Source organism: Rhamphochromis sp. 'chilingali' (assembly GCF_963969265.1).
Source record: "Rhamphochromis sp. 'chilingali' genome assembly, chromosome: 20".
NCBI lineage: Eukaryota > Metazoa > Chordata > Actinopteri > Cichliformes > Cichlidae > Rhamphochromis > Rhamphochromis sp. 'chilingali'.
Window position 1 is genome coordinate 28,095,548 of NC_137947.1, and position 25,423 is coordinate 28,120,970.

At 39.0% G+C, this 25,423-nt stretch overlaps 1 protein-coding gene across 1 annotated transcript in view; it reads right to left on the minus strand.

Moving 5' to 3' along the window:
- The window catches only part of LOC308388424 (uncharacterized protein), a 93,134-nt gene that overhangs the window by 15,802 nt on the left and 51,909 nt on the right, over positions 1-25,423 (minus strand). Inside the window, exons 2-3 of the mRNA XM_080869173.1 lie at positions 13,767-13,871; positions 6,359-6,495 (exon numbers count right to left, since the gene is read on the minus strand). Of these exons, the coding sequence (XP_080725299.1) occupies positions 6,359-6,495; positions 13,767-13,871 (242 nt within the window). The remainder of the gene's footprint in view (positions 1-6,358; positions 6,496-13,766; positions 13,872-25,423) is intronic.

Consider the following 25,423-nt stretch of genomic DNA (forward strand, 5'->3'; position numbering starts at 1 on the left):
GGGGCTCGATGGCGAACCTTTGGCCGCTCTGGTGGGGGGTTTATGGGGGACAAAAAGGGATTGGGACGGGGGGTAGATCTGAGCCCAGCATTGACCCGCTCCATCATCTCCTCAGTGAATTTCAGGTGTGGGGAGGAGGGAGAAAGGGAGGGGGAGGAGGGTGATGGCCTGTCAGGGGTTTGGGGGACTGGGGAAGGTCGTGGTCCCTTGTCCTGGTCGTTGGTGTTGTTGAGAGAGTTGGAGGCAAATAGGGACCCCTCTTCTTGCCTTAGATGTCTCTCCTTTCTGAGGCTCTTCCTCAGATGCCATGGATGTCTCTCCTTTCTGAGGCTCTTCCCGGGTGGGGGCAAATAGAGCTCCTCCTCAAGGTTTCTGCTGGGCTTTGTCTGTTCTTGGAGTACTGTTTGTTCCTCTTTATGAGATAACTCCTCGTTTATCTCAGCCTTGGCACCAAGCACGGATGGATGACGTATGGAATAAAACAAGTTGGAGGTGAACAGTTTCACCCCTGACTTGTTAAAATTAAATCCATTTGCTTTGAACAGATGCCTGCGTTCCCAAAAAATATTAAAGTTGTCGATAAAGTGCACTGAGTGGTCAGCACATGCTGATATAAGCCATTTATTCAGTGTAAACAACCTGCTGAATCTCTCGTCTCCTCCTCTGACCGGCGGTACAGGTCCACTGATGAATACAGCTGCATTCAGAGAGTTTACAGTATTTAATAATCCAGTAAAGTCCCGTTTCAGAACCTCCGACTGTTGTTTGGACACATCGTTTGACCCTGTATGCAGAACAATGTTTGTCACAGTTGGATATTCATCTGCAATTTGAAGAATTCTCTCCTTCAGGTTGTTGACCATATCGTTAGGAAAGCAGAGGACTTTAGTGTTCTTACCGCACATCCTTTGTACATCCTTTACGGCAGAGTCACCCACAATCAGAGTTTCAGGCCTAGCCTTTAGCTTTTCCTGTGGCCTTTCACTTTTCAACAGATTTTCAGACCTTACTTCGCTGCTTTTAGATGGATGGTTGTCCGATATAGATCCAGGGTCCTTTGATAGTGGAGCAAATCTGTTCTGCAGTTTCACATTCAGTTGTTTTGGAGGTTTGTTGTTAACCTTCCTATTCACGGTTGTCCAGTCCTGTTTCCTCCCGTATACAGGGGTAGAAGAGCTTCTCTGTCTCGTAGGAAGTGAAGGCCAGTCGGTTTCAGAGATTTCAGCTCGCTGTGCCCTGCCTGTGATACGTCCTCCCCCTTCCAGGAGACATGATTTATGTCTTGGTTTTGCACCAAGACAGTCTAAGGGGGGATTATCACTTGAGGATTTATAATAATGCACAGAGTCTACTTTCTTGGTCATGTTATCTGTGCTCCTTAGCTGTGTACTAGCTTGCTCAAAGGCAAGGTTGTTTCATTTCCACACAGTCCATTTACCTCCACGTTTACTTCTAAGCGATGAATTTTTGTCTCCAGTACTGCAATCTTCTGCAGGAGGCTGTGGTAGTCATCTGTGGAGAGGGAAGGCATCTTGTTGCTAGTTAGCCTAGCGGTTAGCACCTTTCCAGGCTATTGAGGCTGCTCGGTGCCCAGACGCTGTAATCAGGCTTCAGCTGTGTCTAGGCCACAGACACACGGAGCGCTGAGGATAAGGTAACCATAAAATGTTGCTGTTTCTGTTAAGAACACTCTAGTCCTAATGATCTACAAGTGTCCAGAAGTTATCGCAGGTAAGCTCACACGGAAAAAAGGGAAAAAATCAGCGTAAAAATCAATAAAAATCAATATAAGAAGCAAAGCATTCAAGAGCAAAGAGATGAAGCGTCCACCACAAAAGATGAAGGTAATGGGAGAAAAATGACAAAAGAAAAGATAAGGAAATCAGAAAGAGGGAGATAAAAAGAGATGGAGAGGAAAAGGTTAGAAGAAAGAAAATGCAAGGAAAAGAAAATGAGGAGACAAGAAGAATCAAATGATGAATAAGAAGAGATGTGAGGAGAAAATGAAGTGGAAACAAAGAGGAGAGGAAGCAAGGAGATAGGAGGGAAAGATTAAAAAAATAAAGGCAAAGAGGACAATAGAAATATAGATGGGAAACTGAAAGGAAAAAAATGAAGAGTGGAGGAAACAAGAAGATGAGCATTGAGGAGGGCAAGAGGAGAGTAGAGCTGAAATCCAGCTGAAAATCAATTTGGCCACGCTTCTCTTCTCTCTCCTTTTGTGCCAGGAGCCAAACTGCATTGTTGCAAATCTGAAAATGGCTATGACAGCCGATACTGATACATGTACAGTGAGTGGGTTCAGCCGTGCAGCGTGATTGGTCAGAAACACTTCATAGCCACTCTGAAAATACCCGTTAAGCACAACAAAATGCATTTTATTGCATTGTGACCAACGAGATTCTCAGTGATCTCTCTTTTCTTCTTTACTTGCAAGGCTGAGAGACAAACATAGGTCAGTCCAGGAACACATGAAGAAAACTTTCATGCATGGAGTCAAAAGTTGGATGTTAGATCATGTCTTCAGAGAGTATTTTAAGGCAGAGATCAATGTTCGCTTTACGTGGGCGTGCTCGGGTTGGGACTTGCAGCTTTGAGCTCAAATTGTGGATTCGTGTGCAATCGTATACATTTTGAGAAATCAATTTTTTGTGCTTGGTAGCTCGCCAGATGAACCTTTCTCATCACACGCTTTGAGCAAGAAGCAGCCAAATCTGCATCATCTGTTTTTGGACCTCTCTGTTTGTTTATCATTATTCTTACAGGATTTTTTTAAAGACAAACAGCACGTGAGCACAACAACTGTTTGGCAGCCCACTTGAGAGTCCCAGATGTCGGAGCCTCCCACTGGCACATGAACAAACAGACTGATATGTAGATTTTTCAGCAACATTAACACGCAGCTGTAAAGCAGCTCTGACAGACATAAACATGGCGGGGTGTTCCCCGTAATGGATAAGCCAGCTCACGCAAGTTCATCATTTCTACCGTCTGATGATCGTAACTCACTGCAGCTACATGAAAAGGACAGGGCTGATTTAGTAAAAGTCATTCCTGTTCAGTCGGGCGTGAGAAAGTACCCACCTCCAATATTTTGTGAGCTTCTGTTGTGATAATTGTGGTAATTTTGAGGCATATTTTCCACTCATTTTGCATCCTATCTGCTGTTTTCAACCCCTTTCTAGTAACTGTAGATATTTGTGTTAATTTTGTGCAGTCGGAAATTATATTTCAAATTAAAGCCTTAATTTGTTGGTCAACTATTTTTTCAATATTTTGATTACAGGCTTGTGTGGGGCAAACATTAGGTTATTTTTAACCACTCTGACAACTATACTGTAAACATATTGGAACAAACATAGTAACTGAACATGCATAATATTTTACGTAACACCCATAATTTGCTTCTGCAAACCCAGAACTTATCCAACACACCCACTCTGGATGTTACAATAGTACTGGACAAATGCAGCTACAAAGACACTATAGAAATAAGTACAGTGAAATTTTCCTAAATGGGTACTGCACATCTGTAAAATACTTCAAGTTAATTTAAATATAATCAGTTACACCAACTTAAAAAGGTCGAAAATTTCTGAGACATTAAAATGATTGAACTAGGATTTTCTAAAGTATAAGTTTTGATACAGTTTTATTCAATTATGTTAGTATTTGTCACCATGCTCTTCACTCTGAAGCCACCCATGGGTATAACTACTACAACTACTGTTTAGGTCCTTAAGTTTTGTGGCGTACTGTATTTGGGTCTCACATGGTTACTTAAACACATAATTTTAATCAGATGAGGGTATACATACTAACAAGCGCAGCTATATAAAGTACTCTACAAGTTCTTGAAATATCAAAAGTTTGAATGTGTTCTCACGAGGGTCACCACATGGGCTACACAGGAAACAGGGAATGTCTTTGGACGTGAACACATGAGCAGCAGCGAGGCCAGTACGAGCGCTTTGGTGTTTGTGGATTTTAAATTGTTTTCTTGAATGAAAAAGATGTGCTCGGAGGTTAGACAAGTTTCAAAATGCAGCAGGTCAGGTTGCTGTTTGATTAGTGACATTATTATCCTGTAATAATTCACACTTTGCATATTGTTTACACAGAGTACTAAAGTAAACCAGTGGAGCTATCAAACTGAGACACAGTGTGAGGCTCTTAAATACAAGGCCATCATTAATTCACATTTGAACTTTGAATGTGTCAAGTTCACTCTGCTACCACATGACTGTACCGCACAGTGCAGCTCAAATCACATCATCAAGTTTGCAGATGACACAACAGCGGTGGGTCTCATCACTAACAATGATGAGTCTGAATACAGAGAGGAGGTACAACACCTGGTGGACTGGTGCCAGAGCAACAACCTGTCTGTTCAGGAGACTAAAGAGATGGTTGTTAACTTCAGGAAGACACCCCACTGCACATCAATGGATCTGCTGTTGAGTTGGTCAACAACGGGAAGTTCCTGGGTGTGCACATATCAGATGACCTCTCCTGGAACCTGAACACCACCCCCATCACTGAAGAAAGCCCAACAACATCTTCACTTTCTCAGAGGCTGAACAAGGCCAGTCTCCCTCCTCACGTCCTCACATCTTTTTACCGGGGAACCATTAAGAGCGTTCTCATTCCTCACTATCCAGTACGGGAACTGCACTTTCGCTGAAAAGAAGTCTCTGATAGTGAGAACAGCAGAGAGGATCATTGGAGGCCCTCTCCCAATCATTTCCTAGCTCATCATCAAACACATCATCCGATGTGCAATCAGCATAGTGAATGACACTTTCCACCCCTCACATGCACTGTCCTCCCTTCTTCCATCTGGCAGACGGTTTCACAGCATCAAAACCATAACGGCCAGACACTGCAAGAGCTTCTTCCCCCAAGCAGTCAACTACCACCAAAGGGCCGATAAACATAAACACTTTTACAAACAAACACTTTGACAAACATAAAGATCTCTACAAACATTTTTACAGTACTCACCAGAAGATTCAATAATAACAACACAAACTTTCACATCTACATTATGCTACACTTGCACATTTTACATCTTTCACATGTCTTCGTCTTGTCTTGTCCACAATATCCTGACCATAACTTGAACATAGTATTCAATACCAACATCTCACTTTACTGTAATTACACATGATCACTTTGTATTGTCTTTTGTCCGTGTTTATTATACATAGATATAGTTAGTATTAGTACCTTTTCATCTTTTTCATTTTACTTAAATATAGTGAGTTATTAATTTTTTGTCATTTCTAGTTTTATATCCCCTGTAGATATATTTTGATACCCTTATAAATGCACCATGGGGGGCTTGGGGTGAAATGGCATTTCAATAGATACACTCTATACTATATATATTGTTGTATTGACAATAAAGATCTTGAATCTTGAATCTTTTCCCGCCATCTATTCTGGAATGAGCATTGTCACAGTTTTAAGTCCTGTGTGATGATGAAGCAGAAGACAAACTAAGTGTGGACAGATTATTAATAATATTAGTCTGATAATGTGATTTATTTAGCTTAAAAGATAGAATAAGTTTGAGATTAACCTCATGCAGGACAAATGTACTTATTTATGAGCAATTTTCCAAACTTCTTATAAACATAATGGAAAAAAAATTGTATTTGATAACATTTAATATTACAATAATGGATTACACAGAACTGGGCAATAAATGTCATTACACTAGATGTCTTTCTGAAAGTGCTGTAACTACGTTTAAGGAAGTACGTCCTTCACTGTTATCTTCTTTAGTGCCATGTAGCAGGACAAAGCAGAGCAGCTACCTTAACTCTACTCCCACAGAATGCAATACAATGCAAAACACCTTGAGGTGACTGTTGTTGTGAATTAAATTCAGTAACAACTGAATTTCATTTTTAGCTTATTCAGTAGTCCATCTAGTTTTTTTCCTCTAAATCTGCTGCTTGGTGCTGGTGGAAATGGTACTCCTGAGAGCTGGAAAGTGAACCAAAACTATAAATCTTCTTGGTCATAAAACAAAAAAAACAAAATAGATTTTTTTTATTCATGCTCTGTGGGGCTGAAGAGAAAGGCAAGAGAAAGGCAGATGTGGACATTGTACTCTTTTCATCCCATTGAAAAACTACAGCTTGAAGTCCTAAAAAAGACTTTAAAAGATAAAGAAAAACACAATGTTTAACAGTTTCACTGATTTTTGGAAAACATATTTTTTTACCAAGTCGATTTTGAAACATATTCCATAAAATATAAATGGAGCAACTGATACAATTGAGCTTTTTACACATAAAATATAATAAATGGGTTGAAAGGAAAGAAAGAACTTATGGATGCTACTAACCACTCTCCCGTCCTCCTGTCTTCATGCTGATTGAGTCTCCTCAGCACTCTCTCCTCTCTCTTCTCCTCCCTGCGCCTCCTCTGCCTCCTGCAGGCCAGTGCTCTGTAAAACTCCCTCTGTTTCAGCTCCTTCAGTCGCTGCAGGACAAGCAGAGTGATTAACAGAAGCAGATGCGGTCGTATCAGGGCTGCATTAAAAAGGAGATGTAAGAGGTCAAATGGATAATGCATTAAAAAGATGAATTTAAATGTTTAATTTGTGAGGTAAGTGGGTGGAGTTATCAGTCTTGTGTATTTGCTCTGTCTGTAAGCGTGTGTGTGTGCATTGTTTGTGCATGTGTGTCTATATGCACCGTCTAAGTCAGCCAGTGTCAGCTTTAGTAGAGTCCAGACCAGCTTAATTCACTTATTGAGCTCTGTCTGCAAGCTGTCTGCTGACCGGAGATACTGATACAGTGTGCGAGTGTCATTTGTGCCCGTGTGTGTGTGTGCCTATGTGTGTGTCACAAATAATAATAATGATAATAATATACCTGTGGGTTCACATCTCAAATAGACAGATGACAAGAGACAGACAGCGAGGCGGGCGGAGACACCAGCAAATAGATAAGCAGACATAAATAGACAGACAGATAAAACATGGAGGCAGGCAGGGAGACAGACGGACAAACAGAGGCACAAAGAGACAGGCTGGAAGACAGACACTGTGGGGTTTGTTAAAGTTTGTTATGTAGCCTGTGATTTTTCATGGAAGGTGTACATACAGTGTGAAGGGTGGACAGAATGACAGGAAGCCTCACGGTAGACCATAACAACGCGACAAACTAGGACTGAATCAACACCGTTAGCACACCGTCAACCGTTAAACTGTGAAACATGTAGACTGGTTTACAGCATATCAATATAAATACGAACATTTTAAAAAAAACAACCCAACATGTGATAGTTTCCTGCAATACCGATGATGTTGCCTATTAACCTGAGGTGGAATGAAGGCTATGTCTCTTTTGTGCAAACTGAGCCCAAATGCTCTTTTTTTGCTAACATTTGAGTGATTATAGCATCATATTTTTTAGCACTGATTTAGGCCACATTCATTCATAACACACACATGTACTGCTTACTTTTGAACCTATTTTTAACAACCTTTCACACACTTACAGGGAAATTCAGGGGATTCAAGGGAAATTTGGGGTTATGTATCGTGCCCAAGGACACTTTGACACTTTGTGGAATAGAGCCAGTGTCCTTCCAGATGGTCAAGCTGCACAAACTCCTAAGATACATTCATTCAGGTGAGCCCTACATACCAAATCATATCATAGAATGGAGACTACAATAATAGAGCCCTTGAAAAAGTATTTGCCCTCTTTCTGATTTTTTTCTTGCATCTTTGTCACACATGTTTCAGATCATCAAAACATTCAATATCATATACAGATAATTCACATGATTAACTGATTATCCACATTTTCTAAGAAACTAACTTACATTTCATCAGCCACACCATGCTCAGATTAATGTTAGACCTTTTGAATAAATAACTCACTTAAATATAACCTGTCTGACAAAATGAAGTATACTATCAGATCAAAAAGCAACACATCATGCTGTGATGTAAAGAAACAGATGAGAAACAAAGCCATCCATCGGTCTGGAAAAACATTATAGAGCATTTTATAAGGCTTTGGGACTCCAGTGAACCACGATGAGAGCCATTATCCACAAATGGAGTAAACAGTGGGACAGTGGAACAGTGGTGAACCGAGTTGCTGGCCGACCAAAATTACTCTAAGAGCGCATCAACAACTCACCCAGGAGGTCACAAAGGAATCTAAAGAAAACATCCAAAGAGCTGCAGGCCTCAGTTGTCTCAGTCATGAGTTCATGAGTCAACAATAAGAAAGAGAGTGGGCAAGAATGGCATCCATGAGTTCCAAGGCAAAAAACTCTTTTGGGAAAATATTTAGTGGACTGAAAAGACAAAAGTCGAATCTTTTGGAAGGTTTGAGACCCGTTACATCTGGTGTAAAACTAACACAGCGTTTTAGGTCATACAAACAGTCAAACATGGCGGAGGTAGTGTAATGGTCTGGGGCTGCTTTGCTTCTTCGGGACCTGGCGACTTGCTGTAATTGATGCAATCACAAATTCTGATGTCTAACCATCAGTTTCAGAGTCATTACCAGTTGCTGCAAACATTTGATTACAGTTCTTGCAGGCAAGGGTGGCACAACAATTTATTAAGTTTAGAGGGCAGTTACTTTTTCACACAGGCACTTTTAGATACCGGTTTTTTTTCTCTGAATAAATGAACTGATCATTTAAAAACTGCGTTATGTATTTACTTGTGTTTAATATCAAAATGTGTTAGACTAACATGTTCAGATCATCAAAGAAAGATACAAAAATAAGAGATTAAGAATCACAGCATTATACATGCTCTACAACTATCTAGGAACATGAAAGTCGTGCATTGCGAACAGTAGAACCTCTTGGAGTCTTAGGATGATGCATGATGACATTTTTCATCCAAATTTCATGTTGTCACATTTAGCTGAATACAGTTTGAGTGATAAACAAAAATAAGCTATTTCCAAAAACAGAAACATGATATTAACAGATTTTCTGGTATTTCCCCTGTTTGTTTTCAGTAATTAATTTGCCCTGTGGTACACAGCAAGATAATGAAATCAGAGGAATTTCCATGTACTTTACATTGTGTCAGCTGGGATACTGAAGCGTCATTACTCAGATGTGAAGCTATCAACCAATGCATAGTGTTTATAAAACAAACACCTCCCTCCACTCCTAGCATCATGTAGCAAATTCCTTTTTAAAAATATATATTAGTCTTACTGCTGTATTAGCAGCATTTTTAAATTAGACATCTCCTTTGTGTGAATCTTTTTTGTGAATATTTCTAAAGGGAGCCCTGGTTCAAGGGATCCTTATGCTTAGTATTCATCTACAATCCAAGGTTGCATTTATTTCCTCCCATGCTGATATTGTTATGTAGTGGAAATGATGCTGACCAGGTGAACTGTAGATAAATCACTGCTGGCAATAGCAAACAGGGAATAACAACTTACCCCAAACATAATGTAATCAATTGGAGTGTTTCACTACACTACACCATATAGAACATGAACAATAGATTTGAAATTAAAGATCCACATCGAACAGTACAGTTTGTATACAAAGGGCTACTGTATCTAGAAAGTTCATCAGCTGTAAAGCATTGGCCGAAAGTCGGTAGTTTCACCTCGAGGATTATTGTTTCCTTTAAGATTCACAGTGCTGGAGTGCAGAGCACACACAAAAAATGATGTGTCACCTTTCTGCTACTGACAGGTCTCACTGTTTAATTTATATATTTTATAAGATAAAAAAAAATATGTCTCTGTAAGCAGCATATATAGGATAAACTGTGGATGGTTGTTTTTCTCAGTCTGGCTCGTTTCATCTGTCACAGCAACACATCAAGCGCTGGTGACGTAGCCCCTCTGCAAACCACTTCATTTCTAAAAGAAAATGGGACCGTGACTGACCGTGAACCAAAAGATGGGCAGCTTAGCCGAGTGTGTGCAGGCTAGAGAATATTAGTGCTGGAAAATCCATTTCCTGCAAGTGTTGCAGTCTCGAACAATATGCCCTAAATGCTCCGCATCCTCAAGTAAACCTAATAACTCTGACACACAGCTAACTGTGAAAAATATTATGCCTCTTTCATCACTTGCAAGTGAACAAATGGTAATTGCAGCAAATACATTCCTCCCAGCACCTATAATTTTGTAAACACCCAAACAGCTGCAAGTTCTCAGAGTTGCCTTCCTCCACATCTCTCTTTTTTACATCCAACTGAAGAGAGAAAAATAATGAGAGAAGAATGTTGCAGCAATGCGACAATTTCACATATTTAGTTCAGGTAATCAGGCTGCATTATTGATAATCTTTGTGTTTTTATTTAATTAGGAGAATTTGTACTGTTGATTTTTAACCTAAAATGACCCTGTTTGCCTATTATTGGCTTTATAGATTTCATTTAATCTTTATGTCTTACTCTATAGAGGTATAGACTTCGGAATATCTTCATGAGGAATGTCTATGCATGCTGGTTAGTCAACCACAAGATTAAAACCACTGACTAGAGGATAATAACATCGATCACCTCATTACAATGCAATGTCCTGCTGGGAAATCTTGGGAAATAATAGGACTGAAAGCTATATTCTCTTGGGTGAAAGTCCAGCATCTGACTTACGCCATTGCACCTTCCTCCTCTGGACTTTGCTTCTTATCACAATTTACTAACTTGAAACCTGACACTTCAATGTGTAGATTTATGAGTAACCAACACACGTGGAGCTCTTTGGCATTGATTCTCCAAGCCTTTGAACTCTGCTACAGTAACGAACACCATTTTTCCAAATGAAATTTCCTCATTTGGTGTTTTGTTGATGATGGAAAACACATTAGTCTAATGTCTTCCTTAAGTCTTCAATGCAATTCTAGTGACTGTTTCTAGGATACGATTCACATCATTTTCAAACTTATCAAATATGTGACCTCGTACCCTATCGATATGATTACTGTCATCCTAGAAGACACTAGAAGAAATGTATCATCATATGATGAACGTGATCACTCAGAACATCTTTGTATTGATTTGTGTTGACCTTTTCCTCTAAGAAGACCCAAACCATATCGCCCCACCATCAACTATCTGTACATATAAAGTAAAACTGATGACTGCTTTTGCCCAATAAAATAACTTGTATATATTAAACATTGATTATTTCAGTGTTTACTCTTACTTTTTTATATTATTTTCTTTCTCTCTTTCTCAAGTGCAAATGGCCCGTGGATGATATGTATAAAATCCAATATAACATTATACAATTTTGGAGGGGCATAATACTGATATACAGTGGGCTGTGTCATCAGATAAAACCGCCATGCATTATGTGAAAAAAATCAATCGTTAATGGATTTTAAAAAAAGAGGAGAAGAATATTTGTTTTTGGCGAATCTTGTAAGTTGAATATCTGACTGGTTGTGATACTTAATCACATTGATACGAAAATCATTTTTAAAAAATCTAATGCTGCCATAAAACAGTTGTACTTATTGATTTGTAACATCAGCCACAATAGTCTAACACACACGAGCTGTGTAACTGTTAAAGGGGCAACAGTTTTAAACAAACTATCTAAATTTCTGCTTCAGATCTCTTGGTATATATATATAAAGTATATAAATTCAAGAACTGTAACAAGGACCTAATATAAACTCATTTTAAACTTTATTAGGTACACCTGTTCAACTTCTTGATAATGAAAATATCTAATGAGCCAATCACATGGCAGCAACTGAGCAATTCAGGACAGGGGATGAAATGTGATTTAAGTGACATTAAGTGTAGGCGGTCGGAGTATTTCAACAATGGCTGATCCACTGGATTTTCACACACAACCAGCTTTAGGGATTACAGAAAACAGACCAGATAGAGAAACTCTACAGTGAGCGGCAGTTGTCTCGGTGGAAACACCTTGCTGATGTCAGAAGTCAGAGGAAAATAGCCAGACAGCATTTACCTGAGAGAGGCAACAGCAACTCGAATAACCAGTTACAAGCAAGATATGCAGAAGAGCATCTCTGAATACACGACAACCTTGATACTGATGGCTTTCAGCAAGAGAAGACCACAACAGGTGCCACTGATGTGGGCTAAACAAAGGTAACTGAGGCTACAGTTCACACAGGCTCACCAAAATTGGTCAGTAGAAGACTGGGAAATGCTGCTTCATAGGAGGAGTCTGGATTTATGTTGCAACATCTGGATGGTAGGGTAAAAACTTGGCATAACCAGCATGAAAACCTAAAGCCATCCTGCCTTTTATCAGTAGTCCATGCTGGTGATGGTGTAATGGTTTGTGGGATACTTGCTGCACGTACCTCCCTTTGAGCCTCTTAGCACCAACTGAGCATCGTTTGAACTCTACAGCCTGCCTGAATGTTGTTGCTGACACTGTCCGTTCCTTCAAGATCATAGTGTGCCCATCTTTTCCAACAAGATGTAATGCACCATGTCACAAAGCTTAAGTAATCTCACACTGGTTTCTTGAACAGCACAATGAGTTCACTGTATTTCAGTGGCCTCCAGAGTAATGGGACCTCAGTCCAATAGTGCACCTTTGGGATGTGGTGGAACGGGAGATTCTCATTATTATCATACAGTCACAAATCTGCAGCAACTGTATTATGCAATAATGAAAACGTGGACTAAAATATCTCAGCGATGTTTCCAGCACCTTTGTGAATCTATGTCATTAAACTTTAAAGTAGTTCTGAAAGCTAGAAGTGTGTGCCTAATAAAGTGTCTGTTGTGTGTAATGTTGTTGAATACGAATATATTTAAAAAGTAGATCAAAACGTATATTTCAACACACATAAAGTTGTTCAAACTTCTGGTTTCTTCTCTTGAGTGTGTGCTTTCCCTCTCGCTCTCTACCACAGAGAGCTAATTACTGTAAACTCAGCTTTTTTATTTTTGTTTTTGCTTTTTTTTTTTAGCACCACTTGGTCAAAAGATGCTTTGATACATTTTCTCTGCTCATCACAGAGGAAAGAAAAACCCGGGCTTTATGGTTTGATGTTCTGCTTGCTTGTCTTGTTTGCCTATATGTTCTACTGCTGTGCGGTGTGTGGGCCAGACCATCAGGTCAGCTGCAGACGCTTTGGCCCAGTGTTTCACCCATAAAACTAAACCTTTGGGGGCCCTTGTTCCATATGCATCTTTGCTTCGTGCCACTCAACATTCCCACCAGTTCACTAATCCACTCACACATTCTCGGTACTGATGAAACTGACTTCCAGAGCTCACGGTCGTCTTTGTGTTGGTATTTTTATGTTAATTTCATGTTTTTTGTTAAAATAAATTAGTATTTACTGGCCTTCACCCTGTGTCTCTGTCTCTTGTCATGGCTTCTGAGCTGAGGTCTTGGCAATTTGCATATATTAAGAACATTATTATCCATATTAATCACATTATAATAGTGGGTTACCAAACAACGGGCTTTGCCTAGTGCTACTCTGTCACCATGTCCACTCCGAGTAAAAAAAAAAAAAAGAAGCTAATCCTGTCATAATGTAACTGTCAATTCTTCCATGAAATGAATCAGAAGTGCTGCAATTTTTAGTCATAGTGGTCATGAGGATGGATACGGTTCTGTGTTAGTGGGATTTTGTAGACCACAGCGAGTGTGCCGTGTGTCTGAAATCAGACTCGAGTGCTTGTTGTGGCACTGCGATGTAATAAATCCATGACCTTGGTCTGGAAGGTTTAAGGTGTTCTGTGGCAGGATAAACCAGACCTCTTGGTGCCTTGTTAAGGTGGCATGACTCACCTGCCTGTGGTGATGGTCGTAGGAGTTGATGTGGTTGTCAAACTGTTGGTGTCTCAGATACTGCTTATCGCAGAGCTCACAGTAAAACCTCGAGTCCCCCTCCTCCTACCGAGAGACAAAGGTGAGAAGGAAATCAGACAAGGAGAAAGGAGTGAAGTCTTAATATGAAAATATCATTTCTTATATTGTGTCTGTGTGGTGACCTTGGGAGTTATTGCTCCATTAACAAGACATATGGCTCTTTATTCTCAGTTTATGATGATTTTTTTATTAGAAAAATATTCATTTTTTAAATGGTACTTTTTGAAGCATGAAGCATATTATTTTCTTTATTTCATGTGCAAAAGGATTCTGGTTAGTGCAAAGGGAGTACAGTGTGAAAAAAAGGAGGAAAAACAAAGATGAAGCTGTATCACACAAAGTTTCTTTCCAAATTAATTTTCAGCAAACTATCACAGTTTTATCTCTTTAAAAGTTTGGCTATAGCTTCCTCCTATACACACTTTTCCCTTTGGACTTTTGAAAATTAAGAACAGACTTAAATCATTCTTTTTAATAAAGCTTGTAATTAGGGCCAAATCAAACTCAGACTTTCTGTGATACACAGACCATTTCTTTCCCACCCTCCTCTATTATAGGCGTTTGTACACCATCTCTGCATGTCATAAAACTGTGTCTTCTCTGTCCCAGGCCAGTGTGTGTTCTGTTTCCCTGTGCCTTTTTTTTTTCTTCTCACCCCCGAGCTGGTCAGGACAGATGTTTGCCCTGCTTGTTCTGCAGAGGTTTTGTTCTGTTAAAAGGGAGTTTTCCTCTCCCTCTGTGTAGTACTTGGTCACTGGGAGCCATCTAATTGAAAACCTACTGGGTTTCCATACTGGTTGTCTGTTTTTCTGTGCTGGCCCTGTAACAGGCTGGTGACCTGTGCAGGGTGTACCCTGTCTCTCGCCCTATCATAGCTGGGATACACTCCAGCAGCCCATGACCCTGAATTGGATAATCAGAATAGAATGGATGGATGAAGTGAAATGAACTAACTGAATGCATTGACTGGATATTGAAACCTTGACTCTTCAGTATGTCCTTTGACATCATGGTATCTTGAACCCTGGCAGGAAGGTGAGGGTGAAAGACGAAGGACCCCCCAGGTTTATACAGTAGCAGCCTGTCACTGACAAGAGTAGAAACCCTACCTACCCTATCATACCTTGCTTTATCATCTATTTTAGACGGGACCATACGTTTCTAAATGAATATCATGGTATAATGCACAAGACTTGCAACCAGTGACTGAGACTGTAAACTCTTCTTAAACTGTTACTCAAGTCATAGTCTGAGTGAAAAGTGAAGTCATATTCTCAAGGTCTTCTTTACAATTGGACTTCTTTTGTGCAACAAGAGAAGTCACCCGAGTGCTGGTCATTAGAGATAATGCAGATCAGAGATCTTTTCGATTTGTCTATGTGTGCTGACCGTAATGAATTTTAGGTAATGGTTTTTCTGTGTAAACACTCTGCTTATTACAGAATAAGAAAAAAGATTTGTAAACCCTCTAATATATATTTTCTACATATCTCCAACAAACATGAACTAAACTTCACCAGATCTGCACACAAGTCCTCAAAGGCGATAAAGAGAACCCAATTAAACAAATGAAATGAAAATATCATTACTGGTGATTGTATTTTTCTGGGCTAGATGACATTTTAAAATACGTAACACTATTCGGATCACAAGGCATGCAGCTTTTAAAAAATGTAGAGTTTGTTAAATTAGATTGAAAATAGTCATTCTCACAATATCCCAACAGAAATTACAAACAATACTTATACTAAAGCACTGTAAAGTATTAACTAGCTAATATGTTTTTTGTATTCAAATCATCTGATCAAGATGTTAAATACAATGCATAAATGTATGTGAAGGCCCTGAAGGTGTTTTGAGAGAAATAGCTGATTACAAAGACGTAGATTGTTATGCAAAACCAAACAAACTAACAAAGCCTCAGAGTTACACAGAATGTTTTTATTTTCATCTTATTGCACAGGATAAAAAATAAATATATAAACTTTAAGGACCTTCGGGCTACATGATTTAACTGTGGAAAAGCCCAGTTTGCATGATGAACACTTTTAGTGTTGATACCCTTAAGGAATTTGACTTCTGCCAAGTGGAATTTAAAATACAGATGTTTTTCATATTGCCATTTTCACATAAAGAGGACCAGTGATGCTCATTTTCATATCCTTTATGTAATCTTCAGGTCTGCTACAGTAGCTTTGATTCTCATTGTTCAAAATCAAGGAGTATTTTGATGTTATTATCTGCACTGATGCAGCCACTTTTAGTTTATGCCCTGTCTGTAGCAAGGTATTTTAGCATCCTTTCCTCTTCCTTTAAGCCAGCCTTGCCCCTTATTAGCACAAGGATTGAATGTGCCTACAGCCAGGGCTGTGTGCTTCAGAGGAGCATATAAGGGATATCCCATCTGTCTGATGTCTTACAGGTCCAAGCTTACAAAAAATGAGCATTTAGCGCAGTCTGAAACCTTTTCGCTCACAGGGATCAAATGCACATACAGTGACTTCAAAATGTGGCAATGTTTAATATGAGCATTCCCAATTCTAACAGTAAATAGTTAACAGAAAATAATAAAATAATAATAAAAGCACTTTAGCTGTGCATTTTGTAAAGTGTAAATGTCTCTTATGACCATGTCTAAAGCAGATTTACCTCATATACTCTTTCCTTATCGAAGAAAAAAGAAGAGAAGACAGAAACAAAACTGCATTAAGCCGCCTGCTGATTAAATTATTAGTCATAGACTCGAAAAATCAGTTCACAGCCATTTAGATTATGTAAAGAAAAATAAAATCTGACTTATCAGATAAAGATGGAAAAGTACATTTCAAAGTGTGTTTGCATATTTATAAATCATGATTTTGAAAGTTGGCCATAGGAAGCAAGATGAAAACAAAATGTGTTTGTGGAAAATCCCTCTGTGTTGGCTGGAGTGGTAAATTACAGTCATAACCAGTATCGGTTGTAAAATGCGTTTATGGGGATGTGTATTCATCATACTCAAGCTTTTAATTTGTTACCTGTCATATTGTGTGTGCGTGAGTGTTTGTGTGTGTGTGTCTGTGTGTGTTCATTGTTGAGTTTGTCATTTGGAGTGATGCTGTCTCTATTGCTTCCGATGGCTAATGGGCCCTTCAATCACAATTATTGATCAGCAATCTGAGTGTCTGAGTGAACACACACACACACGAGCTGATACACACCCAAATATACACGCACAAAAAAAACACACACAGTTTTGCAAACCCATATGTGATAATTTCTCTTTATACAGAACATACAGAAGTGTGTCTAAAGCCCACGTGCTTTCACAAATGCAATGCAAGATTTTAACACGCACGCACACACGCAGACACACACATTCTCCATTAATGGAAGATTGATTTATCTTTTAAAGCAGGGAAAACTCAATCTGTGACACGACCTTCAGTGGAGGTCTGGGTACTCGGCTGTGTGTGTGTGCGTCACAGATTGCATAAGTTGGAAAATTCCAACTTTTTGTCTCTAAAAATCGAGAAGCTTCCTGAGCACTGTGAGCATTGTGAAGAGGTCTGTGGGAGAGGAGGGGCCAGAGACAGAAAGACAAAGACATTAAATGTGATAGAGGACAGACAGAGACAAACAGAAAGCCTGTGACAAAAGCAGAGGGGAAACGCAGACAACCTCCCTTAATCCCTCAACGTCCCAGAACGGCTGCCATCCTCTGCCATTACCGCAGGGATCTCCTCCTTTACTCAGCATTAGCTCATCAGAGAAGTGATTACCGTAGCTACCATAATTCCATTAACTAACGAATTTATGTTGCATTATTCTATTACACAACGAAACATTACATTTGCATTATTTAATCAAAGACGGCATAGGTTTGCATTATGTCATTAAAGATGTCGTTGGGTTGCATTAAGCCCGCTGAGGATGGGTTTCCATGTCCATTACACATGACTTGCTGGATAGTTTGGAAATTGCTGCTCAGTAAACTCAAATTAAAACACATTACAGTTTAGAAGCTTTTGGTGCACTGCTGTGCAACAAAATAAAGATGTTTTCTTGCTGTTCTTTGAAAATCGCATTCCTTTTTTAAAATTTAATTTAATTTTGTTTTTTTACTTCAGTTGTGGGAGAGCTTTGTGGAAGAGTTTGGGAAATTGTCTGACCTGTAGAGTGAATGAATTTTTTAAAACCCTTTGGACAAACTCAGATGCACAGTTGTGAGGAGAAAAAGTAACCTCCCAAATCCACACTACATCTTACAAGCACAGTTTTCAGTGTGAAAAACAATTTCTGAATAGCTGCTTAGTCAGACCACATGTATTTAAAAAAAAAAAAAAAACTCAGCTAACTGAAGTAGAGGTGAGTCACGACATATCAGTCAATCTCCAAAAGCTGGTAAACAACTGCATTTAAAAATACAGATGTGATGCTGGCTGCTGCATTCCCTGCTTTAATTTCCAGTTTATTTCAGTGCTCAGGTGTTTGGTTCATGAGAGAATGAGCATAACATCTCACTGTTCTGCTTTGTGACCTAAGTGGGTGATTGGTAATTCATCCAACTGTGTCTGTTCAAGCATTACTCAAACATTATTCAGTTGCAGATGAGTTTGAAGAGACTTAAGTAAAAGTAGCTGCAGTAACATTGTCTTGGCTGTTTGACTTTCTATGTCTTTACACACCACTGTGCATTTAAATATTACTTATTATTAATCTCTGGCTCTCTTCCATAACATGTTTTTTGTCCTGTCTTTCTCCCATTATCCCCAAACCGTGGCGAACGATGATGTCCCTCCATGAGGCTAGTGCCTTGCTGTTAAAAGGGAGTTTTTCTTTCCGACTGTCACCAAGTGCTTGCTCATAAAGGGTCATCTGATTGTTGGGGTTGACTGCATTATTGTAGGGTCTTTACCTTACAAAATAAAGCGCCTTGAGTCAACTGTTGTTGTGATTTGATGCCATATGAATACAACTGAGCTGAAACTGAATTGAATAAATCTGTTTTCCCTTCATGAGACACCAGGAAAAAAAGAAAAGAAAAAACAGGGAATTCACTTTCAATCACTTTCACCAAATTTACTAAATCATATAACTAAATAGCATATTTCCATACTTCTGTGTGGAGCTTACATGCTCTCCCTGTGCTTGCAGGGGTTCTCTCTAGTTGCTCTCACATTTTAATACATGCATATTTGGTTAATTGGTGATTAGTTCACTCGGAATTGGTCACAGGTGTGAATGTGAGCATGAATGGTTGTCTGTCTCCCGTGCTGGCTCTACGATAGACTGGCAACCTGTCTTGTGTACTGGACCCTATCCTAGTGTAGAAGCCTGAATTGGATATGCAGTTAAAAAGATGGATGGAAACGCAAAAGCAACTCTGATGGACCTTCATCTTATCAACATGCCAATATGAACCTATTGGCTAGTCTGTTGACTTGATTTTCTGGGTACAACTCCCAGTTTTTATGGATTCTGGTCTAGCCACAATAATACAGAACATGCATTATATCTATACCCAATGATGAATGTCCAATTCTTTCATTTCTAATTCTTTAAAATGGAAATTGATGCTTTCAAGATTGTATTTTGGTACTTGCGTGCAGCCAAAGCATGTTCAAACATGATTGCTCACGAGAAATAACAAAAAAAACTAGAAGACTTCTGGTACTGAAGATCTTGTCCCTTGGTTACAAATTCTACATATTTATATGATGATATCTGATTATATAGACATTAACAAGAAGTCAATAGGTAAATTATAAATAAGATACAACCGTTAGATACAGAGCAACATGAGCATCCTCTTGATTTCATGATTCTGGACACTTGACTAATGTTGAAAGGTTGGAATGAAGCTATTAGAAGAAAAGATAACTTTCTCCATAGACCTACAGACAGCTGGTATACATTTGTCTGAATTTGAGTTTCCTTTTTCATATTATGAAACCAAAACAGGGCTCATATCTGCTTGCAGATGCAGAATTGTCTGTTATGTCTTGTTACTGTAATTGTCAACATCTGATTAGACCTGAGTGTTTCATCTTGACTCCTCTGCTTTTTTTTACATTTCAAGTTGAAGAAAATATATGAAAGAAATAGAATATAAAGCATCAAATAGTCCACATTTTGCCCCGCTCAACTCAATATCTTGAAATGTTTTACTTTTGGTGAAACAAAGCTGTCGGCTGTAACTAATTTGATTTTCGATGTCTTGTAACTGGCTTGATAAGTCTGATGTGTGAAGTGAAGCCCCTCTGCAGCTTTTTTCCTGCCTCGCATGCTCACTGAGCTGCTCCTGTAAATGACTTTCTTACTGACAGATTTCTCTTCCTCTGTCTCCCTCAGGGTTATGTTCTTTCTCCAAGCTTGTACTTTCTTAACACTAATGACAAACCACAGTCAGGATGTAGATAGACTCTTTTATCAGGTTTAAGGGAATAAAAAGGAGAATATTGATCATTTTATGCTGCCCATGGTGTGGCTTAATCATCACTTTAATGCACTAAAAATTAGGGACAAGGTCAAAACATTTTTCAAAAAAAAAAAAAAAAGGAGAAAGAAATGAAAGAAAGATGAATTATTGAATATTTTCTGTCAGTGTATGAAGAAAAAGACGAGATCTGTAGGAAATGCTGCGGCATTTGTTCACCTTTATACTGACTGAGCTCTTTAAATGTTCTTTCACTGCTTATAATGAATACCGGCTGATGTGACAACTAGGTGATAAGTAGCCTGGAAGGTTAGCAGCATTCAATAAGAAAAACTGAGTCAACCTTTTAAAGAGCATGCAGCAAGGAAAGATGAAGTCACTGCTCACTACTAGTAAGGCCTCTGTGTAATATCTCAGAGTGCCAAAAGTCAATAAAATATGTAATATAAGTAAATATGAGGTTACTTTATTACCACCGACCAAAGAATGCCACATTTTTTATTGATCATCTTTTCAAAGGGCCACATGGAGCTATTGACTCGTGCGCTGTTATTTTGTGTCTTTATATTAAACGCAGTTATAATTTTCTTTGCATTTGATCCGTTTTATTCATGTGTGGTTTTGGCAGGTTTTTTTCATCATTACATCCCTTCTGGAAAAATAAAGGCTTGCAATAAAAAAGGAAAATCAAATTCAGTTAAATGGTACTGTTCTCGTGTGTGTGTCAAGTGTGTGTAGTCGGAATAAGTATGTTCTAATTGCAAGAAGAAGGAAACATGGTTCACCATTTTATCAAATGTACCAGTCTCCAAGAAGGACCTATTATATTATATTATATTATATTATATTATATTATATTATATTATATTATATTATATTATATTGTATTATATTATCTGTAGGTTCTGGTCTTCTAGAGGGGAAATAAGCATTTATTAATTTGTTGTGAGAACATCCAGGCCTTCACATTATGGCAGACCAGCTCTATTACATTTTAGAAACTAACAGACTCAGTTTTAGAGCTACAGAAATGTATTTTGCCTTCAGTGGATAAATATAAAAACCCTTCCAATTTAAGGCTAAATATGAGAGTTTCAGTCCCTTTATTTCCTCCATGAGTCTTCAATTGATGAGTGCTTTGTAAGGTCTGGTAGTCCAGCGAATATTGTCCCTTGTTCATTTACTGGAGATTGGAAATGGTTCAAGAACAGAATGACCCGTCCTGCCAGAAGATGTACAGACAAGCTCATGTACATATAACTGAAAACTGAATTGGTTGCTCTTTGAAAATAACAGTGTTTGTTTAAGGGAGGTAAGCTGATTTAGAAAGAAAGAAAGTAAACATAGTATTTGCAGTAAAGGTCTTTTTATAGCCTTGATGCTATTCTATATGAATTAAAGGCAACCTATTTGGATCAGGTCCAGGTATGTATTTCTTTTGTTGGACAGAGCAGCTTTGCATGCCTTCCAAGTCATCCAAGTCTTTTTAGCTCCACCCTCCCTCAAAGCCAACTTCCTTCCAAACAGCTCTGCTCTGTATGATATCATGCAAAACCAAGAATAAAATTCTATATATAAATAAAATGCATATGCTCATCTCATTATTTGAAACTATGGCCACCTTTAACATAAACGTCCACCATTATAAGTATGTAATATATAAGAAAAGTAAAAAAAAAAACCAAACAAACAGTTGTTTAAAAGAAAGCTCTCCTGATATTGGGACTGATAAAAATGCCAGTGTTGTGTTTGAATCTTTGTTTACCCCAATAATCAAACCAGCAAAACGACTTTCAGATTCATTCTTTCGAGTATGTGATTCATTAGAGATTCAACAGTTATTTCTCTACTAATAACAGAAATGTGTACAGATTCTTGTCATACATAGTTTTAATCGCAGATGTCAGTAATGCCTTTGAAAAAAAATGAATATTAAAAATCAAACTTAGATTTGCAAGCATGGAAAAAGACATTCAAGGAAAGGAGGCAATGCAAAGAACACTTGTCTGCATATAGCACTTTGCAAGAGTCTTGAGTCTTCTTTATGGTTTACTAGGAAAATGGGAAAATGCTGCAGCATTATACTGAAACATAGGAATACAGCATATACTATCACCACAGCCTGAACCCTTTTAGGCAACTTCATTGTAATTTTTTAAGCAGACCTCGGGAATACTTCTCCAGGCTTCTTGAAGGACATTCTTCTTTGGATGTAGAAGGACTGGACTGAAAGTAAAACATTGAAAAACCTTCAGAAAGTCCAGAGAACTATTCATAAGTCTCAAGAAATCTTTAAAAAGTCTGCATCTTAAGAGGCAAAATACAATGAAATGAGGGATGTAGCTCAAGACTTTTGCACTATTATTATCATGACTATTATTATTATTAATCATGGTAATAATTTTATATTACTATAGGTAACTTGTTTTACTTTCAGTATCCACTGATGTGAATTTATGTCAGAAGAGCTGCACAGAAATGTTTGGCTGTATTTCAAGCTTTGCTCTGGGGAGCACACTCCTGCTCACTCAGCTGTTGGAGCTGCTGCATTTCAGTTAGCCAAAACAACTTCTTGTTTTGTACATGCAGGGGACCTGCGGGATTACTACACATTTTATAACATGTTGTCAGAGTCAAAGTATGCTGGTAGAGTCAGAGTTTCTGCACTGAGGGACTGCAACAAAGAGAGGCTGCTGCCTAAAAGCACCACCAGTAGCTGGGACTATAAAGGCCGAGCTGTCCCCAGCCGACTGGATGCGTCTGTGCTTAACCTCATCGCGCTGCAGTAAGGTCTTCTCTGGACTCTGTCTTTTTATGCCATTGCTGACAACAGCACTGAAAGAATGTGTGTGGAGTATAAAGAGGCTCAAAATTTTCCTGGGTGCCAAACTGAAGGAAACTATCACTGCTGGACAGCAAGAACTATTACTTGGATTTAAAAAATGACTTCTTGAGTATTTCTGCAGTGATTTAAACAAGGTGTGCATCAGTCATGGTTTTTCAGTTTTGATCATGCTTAGCCTCGGGCGATTCTCTGTGATCCCTTTTCATTGCTGTCAGTTTAACTTCCTCCCTTTGTTGGTTTTCTCCCCAATTTCCTCCACCACCTGTTCTTGATCAGTTAATCGCTCTCCCCAGCGTACACACTCCCCTGTTTCCCTCGCCAGATTGTCTTGTCACTGTCCAGTCAAGCTTCCAAGTGGATATTCCTTGAGCTAGATTTGACTCCTTGTGTTTTTCTTTCCCAGTATTTATCCCATGTGGGGTTTTTTCCCCTATTTTAAATTTTTCTTGCATGTTTTTCATAGTGTGACTCTGCTCACGTGTGACCTTTCACCAGAATCATCTGCCTTACTGACTGGGAACCCATGTATGACCATTGGTAACTTTGAAAATAAGCTTTTGATTTGATATTTTGCATTGTTTCGTGTTTTTGGTTTGTTTGTTTGCTTCCCTCATTGAATTGATACATCATCAGATGGTCATCATCATCTTTGGTGTCATTACATCACACAGTAAGTTCAACTACAGTCAGTCAAAGAAGACACTGATACACTGAGATAAAATAATAAAGTAACCACCTGATCATTGCAACACCCACAACTTGATGTCTATTTTTTACGATTGCAAACTTTTAGAAGCAGTGAAACTGGATCCAAGTTATTCTATAGGTTGCATGAATAAATTATTATAAATTATTATTATTAGTATTATTATTATTATGTTTGTTTGTTGCATTATCAGAAATGCATTATATTATTTGGTGTTTATGGCTAAGACAGGCTAGTATAAGGATATCTTACTCGGTTTACTTGGTTATTACAAATGTGGTTATTATTGTGTTGGTGGGACAGGACGCTTTCTGCAGTTAGACATTAAAGGTTGCAGCCAAGTAAATGTACTTTGGTTTGAGTGTTTGCTTCATTCATACTGGCAGCCAAGTAGAAAAACATTTGTCAGCTTCGTGGTTGAAATAACAACTAGTAGATTTAGAGAATATCAGATGGCTACAAGTTCTCCTGCGTGAAGATGTGCCAAAAAATAAGTGCCAAAATGGCTCCAAAGCCACCATTGCTGGCAGTTTCAGAATCAGAATCAGAATACTTTATTGATCCCTGGGGGAAATTATTTTTTGTTACAGTGCTCCATTTTAAACCAACATTAAGACAAGACAGACAATACGCTAACTAAGAATAGTACAATATATACATATATATACATACATACATACATAAGTCACTTATAAATAAATATTTGGAAAAGAAACATGTGTAGTTGTAGCAGCAAACAGTGTGTTAAGTGGATGCGTTGTACAGGGAGATGGCCACAGGCAGGAATGATTTCCTGTGTCGTTCAGTGGTGCTTTTCGGTAATCTCAGTCTCTCACTGAACGAGCTCCTGTGACTGACCAACATGTCATGGAGTGGGTGGGAGGTGTTATCCAACATTGTCTTTATCTTGGACAGCATCCGCCTCTCCGACACCACCTTGAGGGAGTCCAGCTCCATCCCCACAACATTGCTGGCCTTACGGATCAGTTTATTAAGTCTGTTGGCATCTGCGACCCTCAGCCTGCTCCCCCAGCATGCAACAGCATAGAGGATCGCACTGGCCACAACAGACTCATAGAAAATCCTCAGCATTTTCTGGCAGATGTTGAAGGACCTCAGTCGCCTCAAAAAATAGAGACGACTCTGGCCCTTCCTGTAAAGTGCTGTGGTGTTTTTAGCCCAGTCCAGTTTATTGTCAATGTGTACTCCAAGGTATTTATAGTCCTCCACAATGTCAACACTGACCCCCTGGATTGAAACAGGGGTCAAGTGTTTCCTGGTCTTCCTGAAGTCCACGATCAGTTCCTTGGTCTTTGCCACGTTGAGCTGCAGATGATTCTGCTCACACCACGTGACAAAGGAGTCGACCACAGCCCGGTACTCTGTCTCATCATCCCTGCTGATGCATCCAACCACCGCAGAGTCATCAGAAAACTTCTGAAGATGGCAGGTCTCTGTGCAGTGGCTGAAGTCTGTGGTGTAGAGGGTGAAGAGGAAGGGGGAGAGGACAGTCCCCTGTGGTGCCCCTGTGTTGCTAATCACCTTGTCAGACACACACTGTGGGAGACGTACATATTGTGGTCTTCCTGTCAGGTAATCAACAATCC